The 26,060-nt window shown below is 39.9% G+C and overlaps 1 protein-coding gene across 2 annotated transcripts in view; it reads right to left on the bottom strand.

Annotated features, from left to right (window-relative positions):
* The window catches only part of Wdr33 (WD repeat domain 33), a 111,548-nt gene that overhangs the window by 52,689 nt on the left and 32,799 nt on the right, over positions 1-26,060 (bottom strand). For both annotated transcript variants that reach the window (XM_028867073.2, XM_028867074.2), the window contains exons 3-7: positions 24,558-24,626; positions 23,702-23,806; positions 18,779-18,874; positions 18,452-18,603; positions 16,704-16,801 (exon numbers count right to left, since the gene is read on the bottom strand). In XM_028867073.2, coding sequence (XP_028722906.1) covers positions 16,704-16,801; positions 18,452-18,603; positions 18,779-18,874; positions 23,702-23,806; positions 24,558-24,626 — 520 coding nt within the window. The remainder of the gene's footprint in view (positions 1-16,703; positions 16,802-18,451; positions 18,604-18,778; positions 18,875-23,701; positions 23,807-24,557; positions 24,627-26,060) is intronic.

Genomic DNA, 26,060 nt, shown 5'->3' with positions numbered 1-26,060 from the left:
GCTGGGGGAGATACCTTGGCTGGCCTGAAACTCACCAAATAAGCCAGGCTGACCTTGAACATAGATCCATATGCCTTCTGGCTAAAAATTATCACTTTTATAATCACAAAATTTACCAGCCGTCGGTGGTGGCGCACGCCTTTAATCCCAGCACTCGGAAGGCAGAGGCAGGCGGATCTCTGTGAGTTCGAGGTCAGCCTGGGCTACAGAGTGAGTTCCAGGAAAGGTGCAAAGCTACACAGAGAAACCCTATCTCAAAAAAAAAACAAAAAAAGAGAAAAAAGAAAAAAGAAAAAAAAATTACCTAGTTATATAGAAATAGCCTCCATCCTATCATACAACTATGCAATGCTCATTTTAAAATATTGTGCAAAGTTAAAATAAGATAGTATTTGTAGCCATCATTTGCACTGCTCCTGAGGATGTTAGTGCTAGCATTTGTGAACCCTGGGCTCCATCCCCAACAGGGCAAAACAAAACCAAAGACCAAAAAACTTTCTTTGCTTACAGTCAATTTGATAGCTAACAGGGAATGTCACAATATACTTTGTTACTTTAACAGTTCACACATCATCTCTAAGTCTTTGTTATTTACTGCTTCCTGTTAAGTTAGATTGGACATAAAATGAAAAACCGACTCTAGTCAACTGTAAAGACACATCTCATGAAGTATTTACTAAGAGCTCATGTTTAGACAATAAGCTGCTTTCCTACTATCAAGAGACTAATCCAGGGAGCTACAGATGCTTCAACAGTTAGAGGCATATGCTGCTCTTCCAGACGACCCCGGTTTTATTCCCAGCACCCACATGGCAGCTCACCATCGCCTGGGTGGTGGTTTAAATGAGAAATGGCCCCCATAGGTTCAAGTCTGAATGCTGCTTGGTCCCCAGTTGTTGAAAGTGTATTGGGAAGGATTAGAAGGTGAGGCCTAGACACACTCAGGAGACAGAGGCAGGTAGATCTCCAAGTTTGAGGCCAGCCTGGTCTACAGAGAGTTCCAGGACAGCAGGGCTACAAAAGAAACTGGGGGGGGGGGGTGAGGAGAGGAGTGGCACACACCTTTAATCCCGGCACTCAGGAGGCAGAGCCAAGGCCATCTCTGTGAGTTCAAGGCCAGCCTGGTCTACAGAATGAGATCCAGGACAGGCACCAAAACTACACAGAGAAACCCTGTGGGGGGGGGGGGATGGGGGGGTGGCGACAAGGGAAGGAGGGAGGGTGGGTGGGTGGGTCTTGGTGGAGGTGTGTCACTGGAAAGAAGGTTTAGTTTTTTGTTTTTTTTTTTTCTTTCTTTTTTTTTTTTGGAGCTGAGGATCGAACCCAGGGCCTTGCGCTAGGCAAGCGCTCTACCACTGAGCTAAATCCCCAACCCTAGAGTAAAGTTTTTAAAAGCCTAGGCCAGGCCCTGTCTCACCCCAACCCCACCCCACCCCAAACATACACCCTCTACTCCCACCAATAATAAGATGTAGCTCTTAGCTACTACTTGAACGCCATTCCTCCCTGCCTGCCTGCCGCCATGTTTCCACCATGGACTCATCCTTTGAAACTGTAAGCAAGTTCCCAACTAAATGCTTTCTCTTATAAGTTGCCCTGGTCATGATGTCTCATCAGAGCAAAAGAAAAGTAACAAAGATAGCTTGTAATTCCAGTTCCAGAAGACACGACACCCTCTTCTGTTCTCCATTACTCATGTAGGCTCACACAAAAATAAAGAAAAAATATTTTATTGGTTTTTCGAGACAGGGTTTCTCTATGTAGCTTTGCGCCTTTCCTGGAACTCACTTGGTAGCCCAGGCTGGCCTTGAACTCAGAGATCCGCTTGCCTCTGCCTCCCAAGTGCTGGGATTAAGGGAGTGCGCCACCACCGCCCGGCTAAGAAAAAAATATTTTAAAAGAGACTAATATTGGAAAACTCGGTTATTTATTTTTCAGACATTTTGAGACAACATCCCATGTAACCAAACTTCCTTTGTAGCTTAAAATAACCTTGAACTTTGATCCTCCCGCTTCCCCTCCTGAGCACACCGGGATTCAATGCATGCACTAGGATGCCTGGTTTACACAGTGCTCAGGATCGAACCCAATGCTTAGTATATGCTAGGCCAAGCACTCTGCTCTGGCTCCTGGGCTCCATTCCCAGTCCTTACTGCCTGTGGAGGCCTGCTGGGAAGGCTGTAGTGCAAGGCCATTTTTGATGGCTGTAAGTGAGGTTCCTGGAACCAAAGAGAGCACACAGCTCTTCTTAAAACTGAAGGTGTTTATGCCCGAGAGGAAACAGAATTCTACTTGGGTAAGAGATGTTTTCATGTGTATAAAGAAAACAAACAAACAAACAAAAAAAAAAAAAAAAAAAACCCACAGTGACTCTTGGAAGCAAACAAAACAAAACCAGAGTGATCTGGGGAAAAGTAACTAGGGCACATGGAAACAGTAGCATGGTTCGTGTCAAATTCCAAAGCAGCCTTCCTGCAAAGGCCGTCGGACACAGAATCCGTGTGATGCTGTACCTTTCCAGGATTTAAACTAATGAAAAGTAAATAAATAAAAGTGGGGGAGAGCCTGGTGGTAGAAGCACATGACTCTAAAACCAGCTCTTGGGAAACAGAGGCAGGTGGATCTCTGAGTTTGAGCTCAGCTTGGTCTACATAGTGAGTTCCAGGACAGCCACAGTCACACAAAGAAACCCCTCAACACCCCCCCCCCGGGGGGGGGGGGGGGATGGCTCAGAGGGTAAAGAGGCATTTGCTCCCAAGCCTGACAACTGAATTCGTTTCCCAGACCCATTGACAGAGTAGGAGAGAATTGACTCCTATGGGTTTTCCAGTGTGCCATGAGATGCAACTAATAAATGCTTTTCTGATTCACAGAGGGGAACTCTGAAAGACTTTGGTACACAATATTTTCACATCAACACCATATTACCAAGTACTAAGTAGCTCAGATGAAATATACTGAAAACTGTTAGGATGCAAAAGTGTTTGCCATGCTGGGCAATCAATGGTGGCGCAAGCGGGTGAATCTCTGTGAGTCTGAAGGCAGCCTGGTCTACAAAACAAGTTCCAGGACAGAGAGATAGATGGGGGGGGGGGGGGGGGGGGGGGGGAGGGAGGGAGGGGGGGGAGGGAGAGAGAGGGAGGGAGGGAGGGAGGGAGGGAGGGAGGGAGGGAGAGAGGGAGGGAGGGAAGCCAAGCTAAGCCTCACAGCCCTCTTCCCAGTCAGGGTCTTATGAAGCCAAGGATGGCCTCCAACTCCCTGTGCAGCCAAGGCTGACCTTGAATCTTCCTGCTCCAGGCATGAGCTCCCACCCCAAGCTTCCTGCTGGGAACAGACTCTGGCACCAGAAAGAGCAAACTAGGTGCTTGCCGTTCAGTACAACCCTGAAAGACATTTTTAATGTGCAAAACCTCCTGCTCTGCAATCAATGTTATTTTTGTTAACTATTAGTCACACCCAGACAAGAAGTATAAAACTGGGGCTGGAGAGATGGCTCAGAGGTTAAGAGCACTAGCTGTTCTTCCAAAGATACTGGGTTCAATTTCCAGCACCCACATGGTGGCTCACAACCATCTGTAATGAGATCCGGCGCCCTCTTCTGGCCTGCAGGGATACATGCAAACAGAACATTGTATGCATAAGTCAATAAATCTTTAAAAAAGAAATATAAAACTGAAAAAGCAAACTTAGAAAAATTAAATAAATAACCAGTTTCAGTGACATAAAAGAAGCCTACTGCATAAGCATGGATCCTGTCTGTCAGATACACACTTTAGGGTTGGAAAGATGACTCAGCAGTTCATAGTACTTGCTACTCTTTCAGAGGACCTGTGTTTGTTTCCAGGCATCCACATGGCAAGGGACCTGACACCCTCTTCTGGTCTCCATGGGCACCAAGTACACATATGATGCACAGAAATACATACATAAAGGCAAACACTCATACCCAAAAGTATAAAACCTAAAAGACAGACATCCTGAATCTACTCTATTCATATCTGCATGTTCAACACATTGAATTAAAATAAAGGATGCCTCGGGTGAGTTTCAGTAGGAGAACATTCACTATGTCCCATGCAAAGCACTGGGTTTGAATTCCCAACAGTGGGGATAAAAATGACAGAAGCAAAAACAGAAGTCCTACGGAAGTTGAAGGGAATAATATTTAAAACAGTAGCCATCTCTGCCCCAAAGAAAAGAAAATATATAGTCAACTATAAACCTAGCTTTAAAAAAAAAAAGTCAATAGTTTAAAAACCAAACAAAAAAAGACCAATGTCTTAATTTCCAATAAAAATTAAAGAACCAGATGTGATGGTGCAGAACTTGAATCTACAATTCAGGATGCAGAGGCAGATGATCCCTATAAATTTGAAGCCAGCTTGGTCAACATAGTGAGACCCAGGCTATTAAAACAAACCAATGAATAAATGCAAGCTGCCTGCGTTTTTTATGACTTCCTTCTTTTTGGAGCCTCTGTGCGAGGTCTAAAATACTGTCTTTTAGGTATTTACACCATGAGTGAGTTTTGACTAAGTCAGAAACACTGCCCCCTTCATTGACACTACACAAGCTCCCTCGTTAAGGACTTAACCATCCCTCCTTCAGACTAGTCTTTCCATTACCTACCATTTCAACAAGTTTGCATTTCTAGTATCAGCTCCCTAAATGAAAATTCATTTTATTTCTCATTACAGAAGAATACACTGTGGTTTGTGTTTGGGGAGGTATACATGCATGTACATGTGGAAGCCAGAGATCAACAATGGGAAATCTTCCTGAATCATTGTCCACCTAATTTTCTGATACAGGCTCTCTCACTGAACCTGGAGCTCACCAATAAAGCTGGGCTGGCTGGCCAGTGAGCTAAGCACTCCTCCCAACCCTAGGATTACAGGTACACACCAATGCAAAACCATGAACATAAGTGTTGGAGACTAACCCCGAGTCCTCGTGCTCATGTACCAAACACTACCAAATGTGTCATTTCCCCAACCCTTTATTTTAAAAGAGATTTTATAGCAACTAACTTCATGATTTACTTGCTAGAATTCAATAAGCCAAATAACTCAGGTTACTGGTAATTTGCATCTCCAAGAGAAATATTACAACTATAAAGCTAAACATAAACTCAAAACCTAGAATGGCACTATATTTTAACAATATGTAAAATGGGATAGATTGCATCAATTTCTGGAAATTAAGTGGTCGGATCACCAGGAAAGACATTATGGACTATTATTAACATAAAACTGGTAACTAAATAATTGGGGTCCATGGAAATGTAACTAACCTGAGTACTGTGCTATACAACCTCAAGGAACAAGCAGGAGTTAATACAAAAACAGAATGTTCTTCAATTTCAGACATCTTATTACTACCCCTGTTTTTTATAATTGCTTGGTCAGACCCTGCACTGTCCATACCCTAGGTGTGAATTTGGCTCCAGCACAACAACTAACCAATATCTCTTAACACTCCAGTCAGCCAGTTGTTGGCCTGATGTATGATAGGAAAAAGTACTGTAGAGAGGTTGATGGAGAAGCCTAATAATCTTATCTACCAATACAAAAAAATGCCAAAGCCCTTTCAAAACTCCAAGCTTTCTGCTGATCACATATCCAAGGTGAGGGGAGAAAAACAGATAAGAAATTAAGTTAGTTATTAGGCGTCTATGGCATTCCTGTTTACTTAGAGCACTTTGCCAAGTCACAAAATTGTGTCTGAACAAGGCAGAGAAACTAGGATTACTAAAAACAGTGATGATGCAAGTCAAAGGCCAGACCATCTAAATACGTATCAAAGAACAAAGTACTACACCTCTGAATAATCATAAACACTAGATTTAGGTAACAAGACAGATCGTTAAATGCTTCTAGAAGACCTTGATAAGGCCAACTTTAATGTTGAATAAACCAATGGCTACACATATATATACACATTACCTTTATATTAAAGCCAGTACTACAATAATGAACAATAACCTTAAAAAAATAGCTGAAAATACAGGCTTACATGCACAAAATCCTAGTACTACAAAATAAAGCCAGCCATTTGCATCCATGTGTCCCACACCTGCAAACTAAACCAAGCTCAGACCTGTGACATCAGAAGTAAACCACTAGGTCTGTACTAACAGGTAGGCTTTTTTCTCGTCCTTATTCCCTTAACAACTATTTACCTACCACTAACATTGTATTATATAGTACAGGTAATGTAGAGATGATTTAAAAGAACACAGGAGGGTTGGGAGCACACACAGCAATGGACGGCATGCTTAGCATGAACAAAGCCCTGATTTTAATCCCTAGTTCCAAAATAAATAAGGGGCATGTATAAGCTATCTGCAACTACCATTTTATATAAACAATGTGAGCATCTGCAGCTTTGGTATCTGCAGAGATCCTGGAACTCATTAAGAAGGGACAGCCATATACTTCCGAAATAATTTTTACTGTACAATCAAGGAGGCTGTGAAATTAGCTCTGTAAATCACTTAACAGTAACTAACATTGCATACTGTATGTTTAGTAACTACTCTGACAGTTCTCATAAACTCATTTACTCACAAACTAACTCAAAAGGCTATTATTAATCATCGTTTGCTATCAGTAGAACTTGCCCCAGCGTCCCAGATTGCTAAGATCTAAAACTGTGACTAACATCTGGAGTTAGACTGTGTGGTTATAATTTTATATGTTCTCTTTCCTCATATTCTCATTTTTGGTATTGTTGGCTTGCTTTTGTTAGGGAAGAGATGTTATTTTAAGATAACATTTGCAATAGCTATGGCTTAGTTTTGCAAACTTAACACAAACTAGAGTCACCTGAGAAGAGGGAACGTCAACTGAAGAACTGCAAAGATCAGATCAGTCTGTAGGCATGACTGTGGGGGCACTGTCTTGATTGATGACTTTTTTCCCCCCAAGACAGGGTTTCTCTGTGTAGCTTTGCACCTTTCCTGGAACTCACTTGGTAGCCCAGGCTGACCTCGAACTCACAGAGATCCGCCTGGCTCTGCCTCTGGAGTGCTGGGATTAAAGGCGTGTGCTGCCGCTGCCACCACCACCACCACCACCACCAGGCTATTGATTGTGGGAGGGCCACTGCAGTAGAGCAGTGCCAGCTCTAACCAACAAAACATGAAATAAAGGAAACCATAATCTAGAAGAGGAAAATAATAATAGAAGTATTTTCTAAGCTAGGAACTTAGCATGCTAAACTGGGAAAAGAAGCATGACAGAATCTCTGGAGATCTAAAAAATTTCATCTTATAGAGTGGTTAGATGGGTTTAGTGTAAATACATAAAAAAAAAAAAACAGGTACAATTGGTGTATGTGTGTGTGTGTGTGTGTGTGTGTGTGTGTGTGTGTGTGTGTGTGTGTGTATACATGCAGGAGAACAATTTAAAAGTGGTACAAGTCAGGCACAGTAACTCAATGCCTGTAACCCTAGCACCAGAGACAAAGGTCACCATGAGTTTGAAACTAGCTTGTGCTACATGATGGGCTCTGCCTCAAAAGACTAAACAAGGAGATGGCTTAGTGGGCAAGACTGCTTGCTGCACAGGCAAAGGTCCACAGTACCCAGGTAAAAGGTCAGGTGTGGTCATGTCACTTCTGACCCCAGCACTTCAAGGGTGTAGAGGAAGGTGGTTCGGACTTGCTGACCAGCCAGCACAGCCATGAATCCTCAAACTCTAGCCTCACTGGGAGACCGTATCTCAAGGTAATAAGACATCTAAACACAATACCCAATGTACTCTAGTCTTGATGCAAATGGATGGGGTTTGAGCACCAGCACACACCTGTACATATAGACACTCCATACTTAGGATTGAGGCCTTGAATAGGAAACACCACATCCTCAACCCTTTTCTTAAACTACATGGAAACATAGTCTGCGTAAGTATTGTGAAAACCAACCACCCACCAAAAACAACTTCCTTGACAGCTAGTAAGAAAATGTTGCACAATTTCAAGAGACACCAATAGTTGATACAACAGCCCACTCTGTACTCTTCTACACAAAACCTTTCTACAATTAAATTCAAGTATGATGTTCTATATTCTCCATCCTCAATATTTTAGAGACCCATACAAGGTAAACCCAATCCTACTTCCATACAGAATCATCTAAGTATCTCTAAATGAGGAGCTGAAGAAATGGATCAGTTGGTTAGGTGCCCACTGCACAAGTATTAAGGACCAGAGTTTATCCCTACCACCCATAGTGAGGGAAGGAAGTGCACCTGTAATTTCAATGCTGGGAATATGAAGTAGGATCCCTGAGACTTGCTAGTCAGCTCATCTAGAACATCAACTTTAGATATAGTGAGATGGCTGGATGTGATGATACACATTTGTAACCCAGCACTTGGGAGGCAGAGGCAGGGCAGGGAGCACTGTAAATTCAAGATCATTTTAGTCAACATAGTCAATTCCAGAGTAGCCAGGCTACATGAGTCTAGGGGATGGAGGGCTAGATGGTGGTGCACATCCTTTGTTGCACTGCTCAGGATACTTTCCATCCTCATGAGAGCTCACAACCATCTTCAAGCCTCCAACGCCTTCTTCAAGTCTCCAAGGGCACCAGACACCATGACCTTTGGCAAGGTTGACTGCTTAAATTACTAATGTTAACTTACTGCTGTAAAAAACTGAGATCAGGGGCTGCCTTGGTGACACATGCCTTTAATTCCAGTCCTCAGGAGGCACAGGCAGGTGAATCTGAGTTCAAAGCCAGGCTTGTCTACACAGCAAGCTCTAGGATAGCCAGAGTTACATAGTGACCCTATCTCTAAGACTGGAGTCCTAGCAGGCAGATCTCTGTGAGTTCAAGACCAATCAGAACTACATATTAAAGCCCATCTCAGAGAGGCTTTATAAGCGAAATTGTGTGTAGGAATGGCTCCTGGTTTTTGTGTATGGTACTGGATGAATCACACCCATAATGCAAAGTGAATGCTCTGCTATTGTGCTACATTCCCAGTCCCTGACTTTTTTGGAGAGAGTTTCACGTAGTCTAAGCTGGCCTTAAAATCCTGATCCTCCTGCTTCCTGCTGGGAAAAACAGATGCATATCCATTTAACTGGTGTTATGGATGGAAACAGGACTTTGTGCATGTTAGGAATACCATTCAGCTATATCCCCAGCACTGCCCCTCTTTAACCTTAACTAAAGTACTAAAAGCAAGGGCAGTGTGCCAGCACTCAGGAGGCAGAGCTAGGCAGAGCTCTGACTTTCAGGTCAGCTTGGGCTACACAGTTTCAGGCCAGCCAGACTTACACAGTGAGAACTATTCTCAAAACAAACAAACAAACAAACAAACCTAAAAGCCAGGTGTATAATACAGGCCCTTAATCACTGCACTTGGAGGCTGAAGAAGGACAATGAAGATTTCCAGGACACCCTGGGTTAAATAGTAAAGGCTGGTCTCAAAACAAAAACAAAACAAACAACAACAAAAAAAACCCCACTAGTTATTATAGCAGCATGCAACTCAACTCTACTATCTCCAAGAAAACATTGGTCTTCAAAACATTTTTTTTTCATTTCATGTACAACATTTAAAGTAAGCAAGGATGAAAAGAATAAAGCTCAAAAGAAAAATTCCTATAAAAATATAAATGTATACATAGAATACTGAGAACACTAATTTCTTTAAATGATATGCCTCAAAAGTTATATACTGTCTTTTCCCTCTTATACATGAGTTAAAAAAGACCCAGTCTTTTCAGAAATATGAGAGAAAGGATCCTTCAACATACTCTTCCAGCCGGGCGGTGGTGGTGGTGGTGGTGCACACCTTTAATCCCAGCACTCCAGAGGCAGAGCCAGGCGGATCTCTGTGAGTTCGAGGCCAGCCTGGGCTACCAAGTGAGTCCCAGGAAAGGCGCAAAGCTACACAGAGAAACCCTGTCTCGAAAAAAACAAAAAACAAAAACAAAAAAAAAACAAAAGCAAAAAAAAAAAAAACTCTTCCTCAGAATAAGAAACTACCACAAAGATAGAGATAGGCTTGTGTGTATAAAATGAACCAACAAATATGTCAGAAATATTTAAACATCAGCACACATTCTGCAAATGGAAGGAGTCACTCTGGTGTCTTAGTTACTTCTCCATCACTGTGATAAGACACTATGACCAAGGCAAGTGAAAGAAGGAAGCGCTTATTTGGGGCTTCCAGTTTCAGAGGAAAAGTTAAGTCCATAACTATCATGGCAGGACGCATAGCAGGAGACAGCAGGTAAGCAGATGTGGTTCTCCAGTAGTAGCTGACAGCCTACATCTTGATTCACAAGCACAAGGAAGAGAGAACCGTGTTGCAGACAACAAAGCTAGAACAGAGCCATATAAGCCTTTGACAACAGACATATAGCTACAGCCTTTGGAGTCTGCCCTGCTGGATTCAGTCTTGCTTTGGTCCAGTATTTCCTGACTAGACCCCTATTGCTCCCTTCATGTCACTGTATGTTGAAAGCATGTGGCCGCTTTTTGATTTTACAGAAAGTGACAAGAGATTGCCTTAAGTCTCAGAAGAGTTTTTGGGCCTTTTTTGTTTGTTTGTTTGTTTTTGTTTTTCTTTGTTTGTTTGTTTTTTTTTTTTTGTGTTGTAGTTTTTCGAGACAGGGTTTCTCTGTATAACAGTCCTGGCTGTCCTGGAACTCACTCTGTAGACCAGGCTGTCCTTGAACTCAGAGATCCACCTGCCTCTATCTCTGAAGTGCTGGGATTAAAGGTGTATGCCATCACCACCTGGCATTTTCTGGTTTTAGGTTTTGTTCAGGACCGGGTCTTACTATATAGCTCTGTCTATCCTGGAACTACGTAGACAGACTAGCTTTGAACTCAGAGATCTGCCTGTCTCTGCCTCACAAGTGCTGGGATTAAAACCATGTACCACTAGCCCTAGCTTTTGAACAAAATGCATATTTTTCAAGACTATGGAAGCCAGGGAGTGGAATGTGGTGGTTTGAATGAGAATGGCCCCCACAGGCTCATGTTAAATCTATGGCCCACAATTGATGGAACTGTTTAGGAAGAATCAGAAGGTATGGCCTTGTTGGAGGTAGAGTCACTGGGAGCAGGCTTTGATGGTTCAGAAAAGACAAACTATTCCCATTAGCTTTCTTGCCTACTGTGTCTCACAATATAAGCTCTCAGCTACTATTTCAGCACCATGCCTGCCTGAAGCTGCCATGCTTCCCCCAATGATGATCATGGGTTCTAACCCTCTAAACAGTAAATCTCCCCAAAATCTCTTTCTTCTATTAGTTGCCTTTGTCAAGGTGTCTTCCCATAGCAATAGAAAAGTAACCAAGACACAAATACAGACTATATTATAAAGATAACAGTGTTTGTGTTTTTTTGTCTTGAGAAATAGACAGGATTTTGTAGAATGCTATATAAAATGTGTTAAGTAGTAAATTATTCACAATGAAGATCACATTTTTTCCCTGAATACTTTAAAGACACTGTAAACATGCCTTTACACAGTTTAAAATCATTCTACCAAACTAAAAGATTGTTGTAGAGGAGGCTTTAGTTTATTTGGTAAAAATCACAGTTGAAAGCTATGAAGAAAAACTACTGAATCTGATCATGAATGCTGCCAGGTGGTGGTGGCACACCATTAATCCCAGCACCCAGGAGGCAGAGGCAGGCAGATCTCCATGAGTTCAAGACCAGCCTGGTCAACAGAGCTAGTTCCAGGGCAGCCAAGTCTACACAAAGAAACGCTGTCTCTGAAAAAAAAAAAGTATGAATGCTGTTCATTTTCTTAAGCTGTGTGGTGAATGTGTGGGTTCATTTGAAGAGGCCAGAATGAGTCCAGAAGAATACCACGAGTTCTAGGACAGCATATGCTACATAGTGAATTCAAGACCAGCCTGGACTGCAGAGTAAGACCCTTTCTTAAAGCAAAGCAAAATAAAATCTAGTAAAACAGGTCAGGCTTGGTTTGGCTTTTAGAGTCACACTTTGCCCAGACTGGTCTCAAATACTATGTAGCAAAGGATGACCTTGAATTTCTGATCGTACTCCCTCCACCTCCACACTGCTAAGACCAGAGGCATGCACTACCAAACTCAGTTTTAGGCGATACTGAGGAATGATCCCGAGACTCAGTACATATTAAGCAAGCATATACCAACGGATTCATTCCCAACCAAGGCGTTTCCTCTATAACTATTGCAGGGTACCCCTTCCTGTACATTTGTATAACCTAGTAGATACCTTGTAACCCATTTGCAGTTTCAACAATTCAGTGTGATTTAATGTTTTTATAGTTTGATATGTGGTATATAAAAAAACTGTAACCTATATGGACAGTTTTTAAGACTAGTATTAAAATAAACTGGAGTTCCCTCTGCCCACTCTCCCTCTCCTCCCCTACCAAAGTCTTTACTTCGTAATTCTATCGCCATAGCCCAGGTACACAATCTCTGACGACCATCTTTTAAAATCTAAAAGGTTAGGGAGATAGCTCAGTGGCTGGGTTACTTGCCTAACATGTGCCCTGCTGTGAGTAGAATAAACTCAAGTCACACAGCCTGCCTTTAGATCCTAGCCCTACTTCTTACACTGTATGTATGATCTTTGGCAGGTTTATTTAACTTTTTAGTCACCATGTCCTTCATTTGTAAAGTGGAGAATAATCAATTCTTATTCCAAAGTGTTGATGATGATGCTAAATTAAGTACTTACACTGGGCCTGATCACTGTACCAGCTATTATTGCTAAAATCAAGAAGGAAAAACAAAACTTCAAGTGCAGTGGATTTCTGGAGTAGATTCTCTTTTTAAGTATAATGCTTCTCGTTAAAATTTATTTTGGCATTCTTAACGCCTAAATGTAGGCCAGGCGGCGGTGGCTTAATGATTACATGTTTTCAACTTGGCAGTAAGAAGTTTGTTTTGCTTTTAGAAACAGGGTCGCAGGTCTTCTTCCCTCTTCTGTGTCAATAAAAGTATTTCTAACAAGTATTAAGTTTATTCACTGGTCTCTGCTTTTAAAATGATAAAAGCTTGTGAAAATATCTTGCCTACAAAACTTTAAGCACTTTTTACTAGAGAAAAAGGACAAGTGTGTATAAACTTCAGTATATAAGGGACATTAAAAAGATGTTCCCGGGCTAGAGAGATGGTTAAGAGCACTGGCTGCTCTTCCAGGGGTCCTGAGTTCAATTCCCAGCAACCACATGGTAGCTCACAACCACCTGTAATGAGATCTGGTGCCCTCTTCTGGCCTGCAGGGACACATGCAGACAGAACACTGTATACATGATAAATAAATCTTAAAAAAAAAAAAAAAGATGTTCCCAATTCTATGCTATATTCAATTTCATGAGTTTATGAATCAACCAATCCTTTGTACAGCAAACCTCCCAACAATTGCTCTATGTCCATTTTAAATATTATGTTTCTCTTGTATAACTCATTTTTACACGAAGAGTTAAGAATATGAGAAATGACACTAAAAAAGGCAACTGTAAATTCTATACTGAAATGGTATTGTGGCTTCTGAAGAATACTGTGTGCTTAAAGCTGAAAAACTTGGAGGAAAAAAAGACATGACCGTTATTTTTAAATATTTAATTGGCTGTCAGACAGGATAGATTATAGAGGTTTTTTATTGTTTTTGAGAGAGTGTCTTACATAGCCCAGGCTGTGCTCTACCTCTCTCAAGTGTTGAGATTATAGCCATGCACTAAATGTTTTTGCTTTTTTCCCCTTGATGTCCCAAACAGAAGAGCAAGTTATAGAAAAGTAATTACCAACATAATGGAAGAATGAGCTAAAAATTGGACCTGATATCGGTAAAGGGAAACATGAGGTAACAGATACTAAAACTGAGTAAAAGTATGATTTTATGGATGATAGAGAACACAGCCTCAGACTATATGATCATCACCTCCCTCAAACAGCGCTTTCTTGATTTTCTAAAATACCTAACCTCTCAAATTGAGTGCCTGACACATACTACAAGAGAAAGAAGTGTGCCTGCTTGCCTGTCAGATAGGTATGGGTGGACTATATTATTGCCCTTAACACAGGGCAACTGACATTTTAGAAGACAGAACATTCATCCTGTCCCAGCTTGACTTTGGTGTTTTTGTTTTGTTGAGCTGAGGATCGAACCCAGGGCCTTGTGCTTGCTAGGCAAGCACTCTACCACTGAGCTAAATCCCCAACCCCCCAATTTGACTTTGGGATCCCATGTTTTCCATGAGAAGCTACCCTCAGGTCCTTCCTTCTAATTTTTGTTGAACAATTTTGCATTGTGCCAGTGACGACTGTACATCTGTCTCCACCATCAAGTAGAACAGAAACGCTCTTAGTGTCCCAGAATTCAGAGAACAGAGCGACAGAAAACGGTAACTGGAATCTAAAATCTCATGGATTACGTGAGACTTGCTCTCACAACTGTTTGAGCTGTTTAATTGATTTAGTTGACTACATTCCCATTTGTCTCATACACTCACTGAATTATTAAGCAGTAAAAGTGTTTTTACAAGGAAGAAAATGGCATACATATGTATAAGGAAAAACAAAAATCCTAAAAGTACACGGGCATCCAGCATATTTTGTGTATATTTGAAACACCCATATAAAGCCTAAAATGGACAGTCCTCATGTAGAGAATAAAACTCTCATTTAATTAATATACATGATAATATACTTGAGTCTGTGTTGCCTATTTAACAGCTTCCATTTTATCTAAATTCACCTGACTCAAAATAAAAATAAAAAAGCTCACCTTAACTCAAACTTAAAAATATCAACTGCTACTTATAACACTAATTTCAGAGACATTGCTGGGCATATTTAGAGCCGTTTTCAGAGCTCTTCATTGGTATGTAAGGTGAAAAGAAATGTTAACATAGAAAAGATTTTGTTTCAATACAAATTGTTGACCAGTTTTATATGAGAATTCTGTTATCATATTTCAGAATATTGCAAAGTTTATCACTGTAATCCCTTTATTCCTAAGGATTTTTCAAAGCCTAGAAAACATTGACCTATGTCTGTTTAACATCTAATATTTCTAAGAACAGTGAGGAAAGATCCAACGTAAGTATACTACCAGGATAAACGTCAAGTGGTTAAGATTCTAGTTATGGCATTGGACCTATTATTTTTTTAACATGTCACTTAAATCTTCCGGGTCGTGGTACTCTTCCATAAAGTGATTTAGACTAAGCTCTCAAAGACTCTACCTCATTCTTAAATTGCATGGTATCATGACCTTCACAGTGTATATGCCCCTCAATTTAACAGGCACCGACAAGATCCCTGCACTAGCTATAGTGATGCATAACTGTACAGGGATCCAAGCCAATGTGAAAATACATTCAATGATACTAGCTTAAAATATGTGTTTTTAAAATTTTTCAAGTTTAGTTTTGTTTGCTTTATTCTGAGACAGGGTTTTACTATATAGTGCTGGCTGGTCTGGAACTATATATGTAGACTAGACTAACATGGAACTCAGAGAGATTTGCCTGCCTCTCCTAGGATTAAAGCGTGTGCACAACCACACCTGGCATGGTAAAGTATCTTACCAGCTTTAAGAAATTTACAGTTCCACCAAGACAACTAACGGCTGACTCTAACATGAAGGGAAACCTCTGAATCATAATGTCTTGACAAATGTTATCTCTGGTACCCATTCTCAACCCTGAATTTCCCTTTCACATAATGTTACTTCTGAGGCATTCAGGAATCAAGGGCATGGAGCAAAAAAGGCAGTTTGTAAACTAGTAGAGGTTTAAACTAAACACTTGAAAATACTACATTCTGTGCTGGAGAGATGGCCTAGTGGTTAAGACCACTGACTGCTCTTCCAGAGGACCCGGGTTCAATTCCCAGCACCCACATGACTGTCTGTAACTACAGTTCCAGGGGACCTACACCCTTACACAGGCAAAACAACAATGAACAATAAATAAATAAACTTTTAAAAAAAGAAAGAAAATACTACATTCCTAGTGAATAATAAACCAAGTACTTAGAAGTACAAATGGTTTTATTGTAATGTCTGCACTAAGAATATATAAAACACAGCTAATTCCCAAACTCCATTACCTTAGAATTCATATAAAGGGTGTTGACAGCCCCACTATACAAAGTGAAATAACCTACAAATTCCAAGTAAGCCAGCTGCAATGAAGCGCAACTGCACCCCCAGAACTGGGAGTCTGAGACAAGGGACTAAGAACTGTAAGTTCCAGGCTAGTGTAGGCTACACAGCAAGTTCCAGGCCAGCTTAATCTTCCCAAGGAGAACATTTCTCAAAAAGGGAGCAAATAAATAGAGTTACTAACACCTCTCTTTTAGCGGTTAATGTGTTACATGTGCAAGAGCTGTCATGAATATGTGGGCTGTCTATTATTTTGAAATGTCTGTGTCAGGAAAGAGTACTTCCCTAAGGGATACACAAAGATAAAGAAGTGATAGGGAAAAGGAGAGCTCATATTTACTTTATAGCTGAAAGAATTCAAAGATAGTGAAATTATTATTAGTGAAAATTTACAAAATGAATGCAAACTAGAGAACAGCCGTGTTTTCTTGGCAGAGATGGTGAATGTATAAAAAAAATACTTTAATGGAGATACAAGCCAATATTGTGTATTGTGATGATTTAAACAAAAATGCCTTCCCTATTTAAATATTTCAATCAGTACTGTTTGTACACATACCTCGGAGAATTCTTTCCTCATGGCAACGAAGAAAATCCCAGATTCTAACAGTGCCGTCATCAGAGCATGTAGCAAATTTATTATCCGTGGGTGAGAAACTGTTACATGAAGACACACAGCAGGGGAAAGAGGTCAGCATTTAACAGATCATCCATGCTTCTCAGACAGGGAAAAATAAAAACACTGTGCTGCATTATAAACAGGAGAAGGAAGTATCCAGTGAAGAAGCCCTTAAAGAAGAATGTAGTCAGCTAACATATGCATCTCATCAAAAGACTTCAAAAGAATAGGGTTTTTTCTTTTCCATTTCCATCAATATTCAGAGAACTCCTCAGTGCATTACTAGTCCTTTCATTACCTGTGCTCCTTGTAGTATATTTCCTGTGTCAACAAAACATGGGGAGCTGCCTTAACAGTGAAACTAAATGTGTTCTATTCTTACCAATATTTCCGCACATAGTCATTTAAGCCACAGAGGAATACTGCTCAAAACATGAGCATCAGTTTCTGCCTCAGACATTTAAACTTCAAAAATGATAGGCTAAAACACTTTTAAGCAGGCTAGTAAGACTGACTGTTCAAGATCTCCATATACCATGTTTTCACTTATTTAAAAGGCCTATGAAAACTGTATGCCTTCTTCCAGGTGTAAAGCAATCCCATGAATGTTGTACCTTTGGAGGAAAACTTAAAATATACATCAGATTTCTTTTTAAAGCCAATGACTGCTACACAAGAGGGAGCCAGTTTTCTTCCTGGCTGTGAAAAACCATCAAGATTTTCAATGAACTGTATGAACTCCCTTGAACTTCTGAATGACTAACAGTGAAAAAAATATTATGAGCACGACACTGAGGCCAGGTCTATAAAGCAGAAACATGTATATGCAACAAGTTCTGTGGATTCTGAAAGTAGAAATGGTGTTTCTAAAGTCAACCTCTTCCCACATGAAGATGGCACAACCTTAAAAGAATGCTGCTTAGCTTTATTCTGAGGCTGCAGCACTTCTTCAGGCTTCTTTTTGAAACTCTTTCCCCCAGTTTTACTATACATTTCTCACTGTTATGTAAAAACATACAACTCACTGAAAATGTTTTAACTCCACTCATACATTTGCATAAGTCTTGTTATCAACAATGAATCAGAAGAAAAGTCCTAGAGTCTTCTTTGACAAAGGTCTGCTTACAGCTGCAAAGCATGAAGAACCCATTCATTAATCCGTTAATGTTTGCCACGTCCAGAGAGTTATCTGTGAGGTTTTTAGTCCTATACTTTCTTTTTGAAGTCGTGGCAGAACCAAGCCAACCAGGTCTTCACTTAAGCCTCTTTTTTTCCTTGACTTTTGTGTGGATTCTGAAGGTGATTTCTGTAGGCTTTAGATTTTATTCAGTTGTATAATTAAAGACTGAATTCTTTATTTGGAATATTCTTGTCTTACACAGTAGATAATAAAAAGGAATAACGTATACACATTATTAACCATAAATGAAAAGAGAAAACCAGTGCAAAATGTGTCAGACAATACATCTCTAACATATTGCAAAGGCTGATACCAGGACAAAACTACTTCAGAACGGTGCCAGCAAAATGGTGAATGTGTGAAAACAAAGAGATATATTGTGTTCATAAGGTGCAGAAAGTTTCCCAGAATCTGAGAGAGCCCATGCATCTCTGCACCCAGAATACACTTAGAGAGTAATTTAACCATGACAATAGGGACTACAGAAAATGGTATATTGTGTATAAACCTGGCCTCTCTAATCGCCTCCTTATGTGCCTGGAACATCTTGACGTTGTTCATGTTGGATTGCCAATATTTCACATATCCTCCATGGTCTGCTGTCAACATCCACATGTCATTATGTGACCAAGTCATGGCCCTCACAGGGCTATCATGAGCCTGTGAAAAGAGAAAACATTTTAAGTTTTTCTTTAAGAGAATATATGGCTGGGCTGAAAGGAACCTATATTAACTCAGAGCAGTAAACTATTCAATTGTTAAGTTTTACAATGCCAATGAAGTTGACTGTACCCTCAAGTTCTTAGATGAGCTACCATCTGGTGGTTACTGTTACCTGCAATATGGTTTCAAAGTTGAAAGTCAACCCATTCCATAAGGTGAACTCTCCACTAGAAGCTCCAGTGACCAAGCGTCTTCCTTCTGGGGTCCACTGCAGAAGAAAAGGAAGACAGGTTACATACAAGCACCAGTCTTGTAGCTTCACTAATTTAAGAAATATTTTCAAAGGCATTTCTGTTTGCTTGTTTGGGTGCATGAGTGAGTTGAGCCAGAGTTACAGGCAGTTGTCAGCTGCAGTGTGTAGGGAACTGAACTCAAGTCCTCTGGAAGAGTAGCAGGTGTTCTTAATTGCTGAGTATCTCTCCAGTCCCCAGAACCTTTATTCATAAAATATTAGCTTATCCAAATAAAGTAGTCAACACTGTTTTATAGTTGATGTACCTTTATAAGCAAGTGTACTGTTAGAAGAGAACTTGCCTGACACAGTGAAGGGAAGCACTAAGACTCTGGCTCCTTAGCTAAGTTTAAAAAGGAATGTATAGTACTATGCACTTAAAAAGCAAGTCAAATCATAATATGTAAAGAGTTCACTCTTATCTAGGCTACGCAGTTGATGAATATAAATGAGGTGGGCAGTCGCCAGAAAAGTTCAAATGACTGAATGAAAAATAAGAAATCTTTCGATTGCTGTGGGACTCTGGCACATATATAGAAAATAATCGCCGGGCGGTGGTGGCACACGCCTTTAATCCCAGCACTTGGGAGGCAAAACAGTAATAATTACTGTGTTAAGAACATTGAAAATACCAAACCTTTCCTATAACTAAATATTTTTTAAATGTTATGAGAGGGGCTAGTGATGTTAGAATGTTTGCCTAGAAAACAGAAAGGCCCTGGAGTTTGATCCCACATGCCAAATAAACTAGGCATAGTGGCACTTTGCCTGTAATCCTAGCATTCAAGAGGTAAAGGAAGTAGGATCAAAAGGTCTAGGTAAGAAACTATTTGTGCAGATGAAAAATATTAATCCCAACCTGGCTGTGGTGGCGCATGCCTTTAATCCCAGCACTCTGGAGGCAGAGGCAGGCAGATCTCTGTGATTTTGAGGCCAGCCTGGGATACAGAGTGAGTTCCAGAGACACCATCTCAAAAAAAATAAATAAAAATAAAAATGAGAGAGAAAAAAATCAAGGTCGGAGGTGGAGAGATGGCTAATCGGTTAAGAGCACTGCCTGCTCTTCCAGAGGACCCAGGTTCAATTCCCAGCACCCACATGGCAGCTCACAAGTGTCTGTAACTCTAGTTCCAGCAGATCCAACACCCTCACACAGACATACATTCAGGCAAAACACCATAGCATATAAAGTAATAATATTTATTATTTTTGTAATTTTATTTTTTACAATTATTTTATAATTTATTATTATTATTATTATTATTATTATTATTATTATTATTCAAGGCCATCCTTTAATACATAGTAAATTCTGAATGCCCTAGCCTCTGTGAGACACTACCAAAAGAAAAGCCTGGAGGCAGAGGCAGGCAGATCTCTGGGAGTTCCAGGCCAGCCAGAGCTACATAGTGTGATCCTGGCCCCCAACAAAAAGGAAAAAGGAAAAAGGAAAAACCCACATTATGGAGTTCTAGCTCAGCAGTAGAACACTCGCCTAGCACGCATAAGCCCTGAGTTCAATCTCCAGGACCACACACACAAAAGAGTTATTTTATGCTCTTCTAAATTCAAGGCCAGCCTCAGGCTGTATTAATTTTTAAAAAGTAAAACAAGAGTCCATGCTGCCAGTAATAATGATCTACATTAGGAATCCCAACACTCAGGAGGTTGATGATATCGGAAGATGCTAAGAGTTCAAGGCTACCCTAGGCTATATAGTGAACACCAGGCCTGTCAGGGTTCAATACCAAGAGTCTATCTCAATACAGGAAGACATAAGGAAAAAAGAAAAAAGTCTTAGTACATTAGAACAAAAAGCACTACATAACTATTTTAATGCCACAGTTTGTATGCTGAAGTGAATCTGTGACATACTTGCTAGTCACCATTAAAATATAATGTATACCAGGCATGGCGGCATACACCTTTTATCTCAGAACTCAGGAGGCAGAGGAAGGCAGATCTCTGAGTTCGATACCAGCCTGCTCTACAAGGTGAGTGGGTGAGTTCCAGGACAGCCAGGGGTCCACAGAGAAAACCCTGTCTCTAAATGAATGAATGAATGAATGAATGAATGAATAAATAAATAAATAAATAAATAAAGTGATTTATTTTTGCCAAGCATGATAACACTATAATCCCAGTACTATGGAGGGAGAGGCAGGAGGATCTCCATGAATTTGAGGCCAGTCTGGTCTATACAATGAGCTACAAGCCAGCCAGGGCTATATAATAAGACCCTGCCACAAAATAAACAGTTAAGCAAGTGTCTGTGTGTGTATATAATTCATTTTTCCTTTTGTTCAGTTTCACTCATTTTCCATAAAGAATATAAATACACAGAAGGTCAGTACAATTTTATTATCCTATGTAAAAACCAATACTGCAAAAACAGGTGTGCTTAAGAAACATGAAGTTTAGTTGGAAAATGACACAAATATGTGTGACCACTTAGCTCTGTATTGCCTTATCAATAAACATCATTTTGATGATTCTAAATAAAGTACTCCTATCTTCCTAGATTTTTTCATCTGCTATGGTCCCAACCCCATCAATAGTAAACCAAACTGTAAATAAAGCATTTCTTAATAACTTTCAACAGACTGTGTCTCTAATACACACAAATTTCCCCCAAGATCTCATACCTTGATCTCCAAAGAAGAAAACTTATCCACCACACGGAGAAGGTGAAGGGAGACCAAGAGTTCTAGGGCAGCCTGGGCTATACAATACAAGATGAGTTCAAGACCAGCATGAAGTTTATTGTTTTGTTTTTTCTTAAGGGGTGGGGGGCTAAGGATATAATTCAGAGCATATGCAAGGCCCTAGGCTCTATCCCTAGTAATAAGGAGAGAAAATAAAAATACAGAATGTGCAGGCTTCATTTCAAAAGTTTCCTGTATCATAAAAGGATAATAAAGGGCTAGAAAATGACTCAGCAGTTCAAAGTGTTTGTAGCTCTTCCAGAGGACCAGAGTTTGCTTCCCAACACCAACATCAGATAGCTCACAACCACCCTTTAACTCCAGCTCCAGAGAATCCTGACAACCTGAGTTCAACTCCTAAAACCCACATAAAGGTTAAAAAAGGCACAACTCCATAGGTGACCTGACCTCCACATATATATCATAGGGGAGAGCCCCCTATATACACATACAATAATTAAGTTTAAAAATAAAATAAAATAAACAAGGGTGCTGTGGAATATTATTTGAAGATGTGTTACATTCGTTTATGCTGTGGAATATTTGTTTAATGACGCAAAGATTTGTTTAACTCTGTAAAGCTGTGTTACTTTGCCTGTCTAAAACACCTGATTAGTCTAATAAAGAGCTGAATAGCCAATAGCTGGGCAGGAGAGAGATAGGTGGGGCTGGCATGCAGAGAGAACAAATAGAAGAGGGAGGAGCAAGACAGGAGGAAAGGAGGACACTGGGGACCAGCCACCCAAGCTCACAACTAGCACAGAGTAAGAAGAAGCAGAGAAAGGAATATAGAATAGAGAAAAGTAAAAGCCCAGAGGCAAAAGATAGACGGGGTACTTTAAGTTAAGGAAAGCTGGTTAGAAACAAGCCAAGCTAAGGCCATTCCTAAGTAAGTATAAGTTTCCACATGTTTATTTGGGAGCTGGGTGGTCGGCCCCCAAGGAGTAAAGAGTAAAAACAAACAACTACACAAGGGAGCAAGGGAGTTTGAGAGATGGCTCAATGGTTAAAAGAAGATACTGATCTTACAGAGGCCTGGGTTCAGTTGCCAGCATCCACATAAGGCAGCTCCCAACATGGAACTCCAAAGGACTGGGATACCCTCTTCTAGCCTCCAAAGGAACTTCTACTAACATGCACATAGACATGCATGTATACACATCATTTAAAAAAAAATCAAGCCAGGTGGTAGTGGTGCACACTTTTAATCCCAACACTTGGGAAGCAGAGGCAGGAGGATCTCTGAGTTAGAGTCCAACCTGTTCTATAGAGGGATATCCAAGACAGCCAGGGCTACACAAAGAATTGCTATCTCAGAAAACAAAAAACAGAACAAACAAAAACCTGAAAAATTCTAAAAAAAATAATAAAAACTACAAAGGATGGAAGGAGAAAGGAAATGAAATTTAAAAAAAATCATTTATAGGACTATGAACTGAATGTCTTGCCTGGTCAATATGGAAAATAACCTTTTTTTTTTTTAAACTGCAAAATCCCTTCAAAATATTGAGCAATGTGAATATATTCCTGATTATAAAACTGTATTTTGTAATTCCAAAGAAACTACTGGGCACCTTCACATACATAGCTGTTAAGTATGATGTACCATAGGTTTTTCAGCTATCAACAACTGACAGCTTTTCATTCACCTTAGGATGCTGTTTTTCCAACAGCAACAAAGCCATTTTTATTCAAGGGCTATCCTGAGACCTGCCACACTATGAATATACTAAATATTCCAGAATTCTACAACATGATGAAAAACAATTCAGAGCACATTATCCTACCATCAGTGGAGAAAATGGATAAAAGAGTACAATTCAAAGTAAAACTATTATTAGCAAACCAATTATTATCTTAAGCATACATTTAATATAGTATTTAATTTTTGTTTTGTCAAATACTTTTTTGTTCGTTTTTAGAGTCAGTCTATCTATGTAGTCCTGGTTATCCTGAAACTATGTAGACCAGGCTGGCCTTGAACTCAGAGATCCTCCTGCTTCTAGGATTAAAGGCATGTGCTACCTTGCCCAACCTTGTCAAATAAATTTGTAAAACTAAGAATTTAAAAAAAAAAAATACATAACAGAATACTTACCCTCACAACAAATACTGGGCATTTTACTTTGTTTGTTGATGTCCTAACAAATTTTGTTGTAACTGCATTCATAGGATTATTCAACATTCCTATAGGTGGGACCAGCTATTAAAAAAAGAAAAAAAGAACATTGGGTTTTGTAACACCTGATAACACACAGAGAAGAAACCAAGGTACATAGCAAAATAACTATTAAGAAAACTTCAGGACAACTTTCCAAAGCTTTTAGGACATTAAAAGTATTCTACATTAAAAGAAAACTAAGATAAAAAGTTAAACACCTATTAATATTAATCTGGAACTTAATTTCAATGTCTGCTTTAAGTATCAAATTTTCTAAATTACTTCTCAAAGTCAATACAGCAAAGCATGTTTGCAAAACCTCAAATTAAAATTTAATTTTTCTATTAAAAGACTTTGAAGCTGTTCAATCTTTTGACATTGCTTCTGCCTAAAGTTTATTCATCATTAAATTTAAAGGAATATTTAAGTTGAGACAAAATTAAATCAAGGTAAATACAGACATACTACATTATACTTTTGCAAATATGTTAACTATAAAAATGTAAGAAGAAGGGGCTAGAGAGATGGCTCAGTGGTTAAGAGCACTGGCTGCTCTTCCAGAGGTCCTGAGTTCAATTTCCCAGCAACCACATGGTGGCTCACAACCATCAATAATGAGATCTGGCTCCCTCTTCTGGCCTGCAAGCATGCATGTACACTGTATACATAATAAATAAATAAATCTTAACCAAAAAATGTAAGAAGAAAAGACAACTTTGATGGAGAGGTTTGAGGTTTACATGACCAAACAAGGGGGTTTGTATTAAGCTAGTATGATAGAACTTATACTTACATCATTATAATAACCTGCATCCGGCTGAATGGCCCGCATATCTCTCTGATCTCTTTGCCATATCCTATTCTGTTAAAAATAAATTAACTAATGAGTATGTGGCCTTGTGACAGTCATGTAAAATTTAATAAATAATGAAACCTAATGTATTTCTTTTTCATTTATGTGTATGGATTTTTGCCTGCATGTGTATGCATGTGAGTACCAAGCAACATACGCATGTTTAATACCCACAGAGGTCAGAAGAGCGTGAGATACTCTAAACTGGAATTACAGATGGTTATGGGTCACTATGTCCCTGCTGAGAATCAAACCCAGGTCCTCTAGAATAGCAGCTCATGCTCTTAACCACACTGAGCCACCTCCCCAGCCCCAAATGTGTGTTTTGAGTTTTGTTTTTTCAAAGCCAGGGTCTCACTGTATAGCTTGCAACCCCCTACATATACCAGTGTGGCTTGGAACTCAAGAGTTCCTTTGCTTCCAGGGCATTGGGATAAAAGGAGTACACACCAACACACCAGGCTATTTTCTCAAACACAGATAACAGGGATGGTGGTGTCTTAGATGGTCCCCCTCTCCTGCTGCTCCTGTTTAGAATTTTATTCAAGTAGCCCTGACCCTATTCATCCAGTTCCTCTGATCCCCAACACGTCCTCACTCATTTATCATTCTGATAAATGGAAGTGGGGGGAGGAAGCACTGGAAAGATGGCTCTTCCAGAGGACCTGGATGTCAGTACCCACATGGCTCACAGCTTGTTAACTCCAGTTCCAGAGGATATATATAACCCCCTCTTCTTCCCTATATGGGCACCAAGCATACATATACACAGTAGACATACATACATGCAAGCAAAACAATTCATACACATAAAATAAATAAGTTGGTGAGGGGGGAGTGAGGAGGATAGACTGGCAATCATACTTTTGCCAAAACCATTAGCACAAAACAATTTATTTTATCTCTATTTTGGCTTTCTTTTTTTTTTATTCCTTCCAAATTCTAGCTTCATACTCTAGCTTCCCAAATGATATTGCCAAGAAACTCTAAATCAACCAATGCTTTAATCTCAGTACTTGGAGGATGGAGGGGGGAAAGTTTGGGAATTCAAAAACAACCTGTGCTCTATAATATCCTGTCTAAAAAAAAGAGGAAAAACTAAAAAGTCTAAATCTGCCCTTGACACGTTTTGCCATGTGCCTGTAATATATTAACTAGTTCAATGTGCAAACAGGCCTTTAACCACTCAGCTAAGGTATGAAAAGCAGACTAAACCAGGTGGATGGCACAGTAACATTTAACAGGCTAACACAAGTACATGAAGAACTCAAATGCACAGAAACAGCTGAGAGCACTTTAAGCAGATTACCTACAGTCCATGACTATAGCAGGTATTCAATCTTCAGGGTAAATATAGAGCTACTCCTCCAGACTAGAGTTTACCATTGGGAACTCAGAAGTGGGACAAGTCATGTTCTCAGTGCCAGTGTCTCAGAAATATTA

Source organism: Peromyscus leucopus, chromosome 19, assembly GCF_004664715.2.
Source record: "Peromyscus leucopus breed LL Stock chromosome 19, UCI_PerLeu_2.1, whole genome shotgun sequence".
Lineage (NCBI taxonomy): Eukaryota > Metazoa > Chordata > Mammalia > Rodentia > Cricetidae > Peromyscus > Peromyscus leucopus.
The sequence above is the reverse complement of the archived record's forward strand: the minus strand, read 5'-3'. Positions and strand labels throughout refer to the sequence as shown.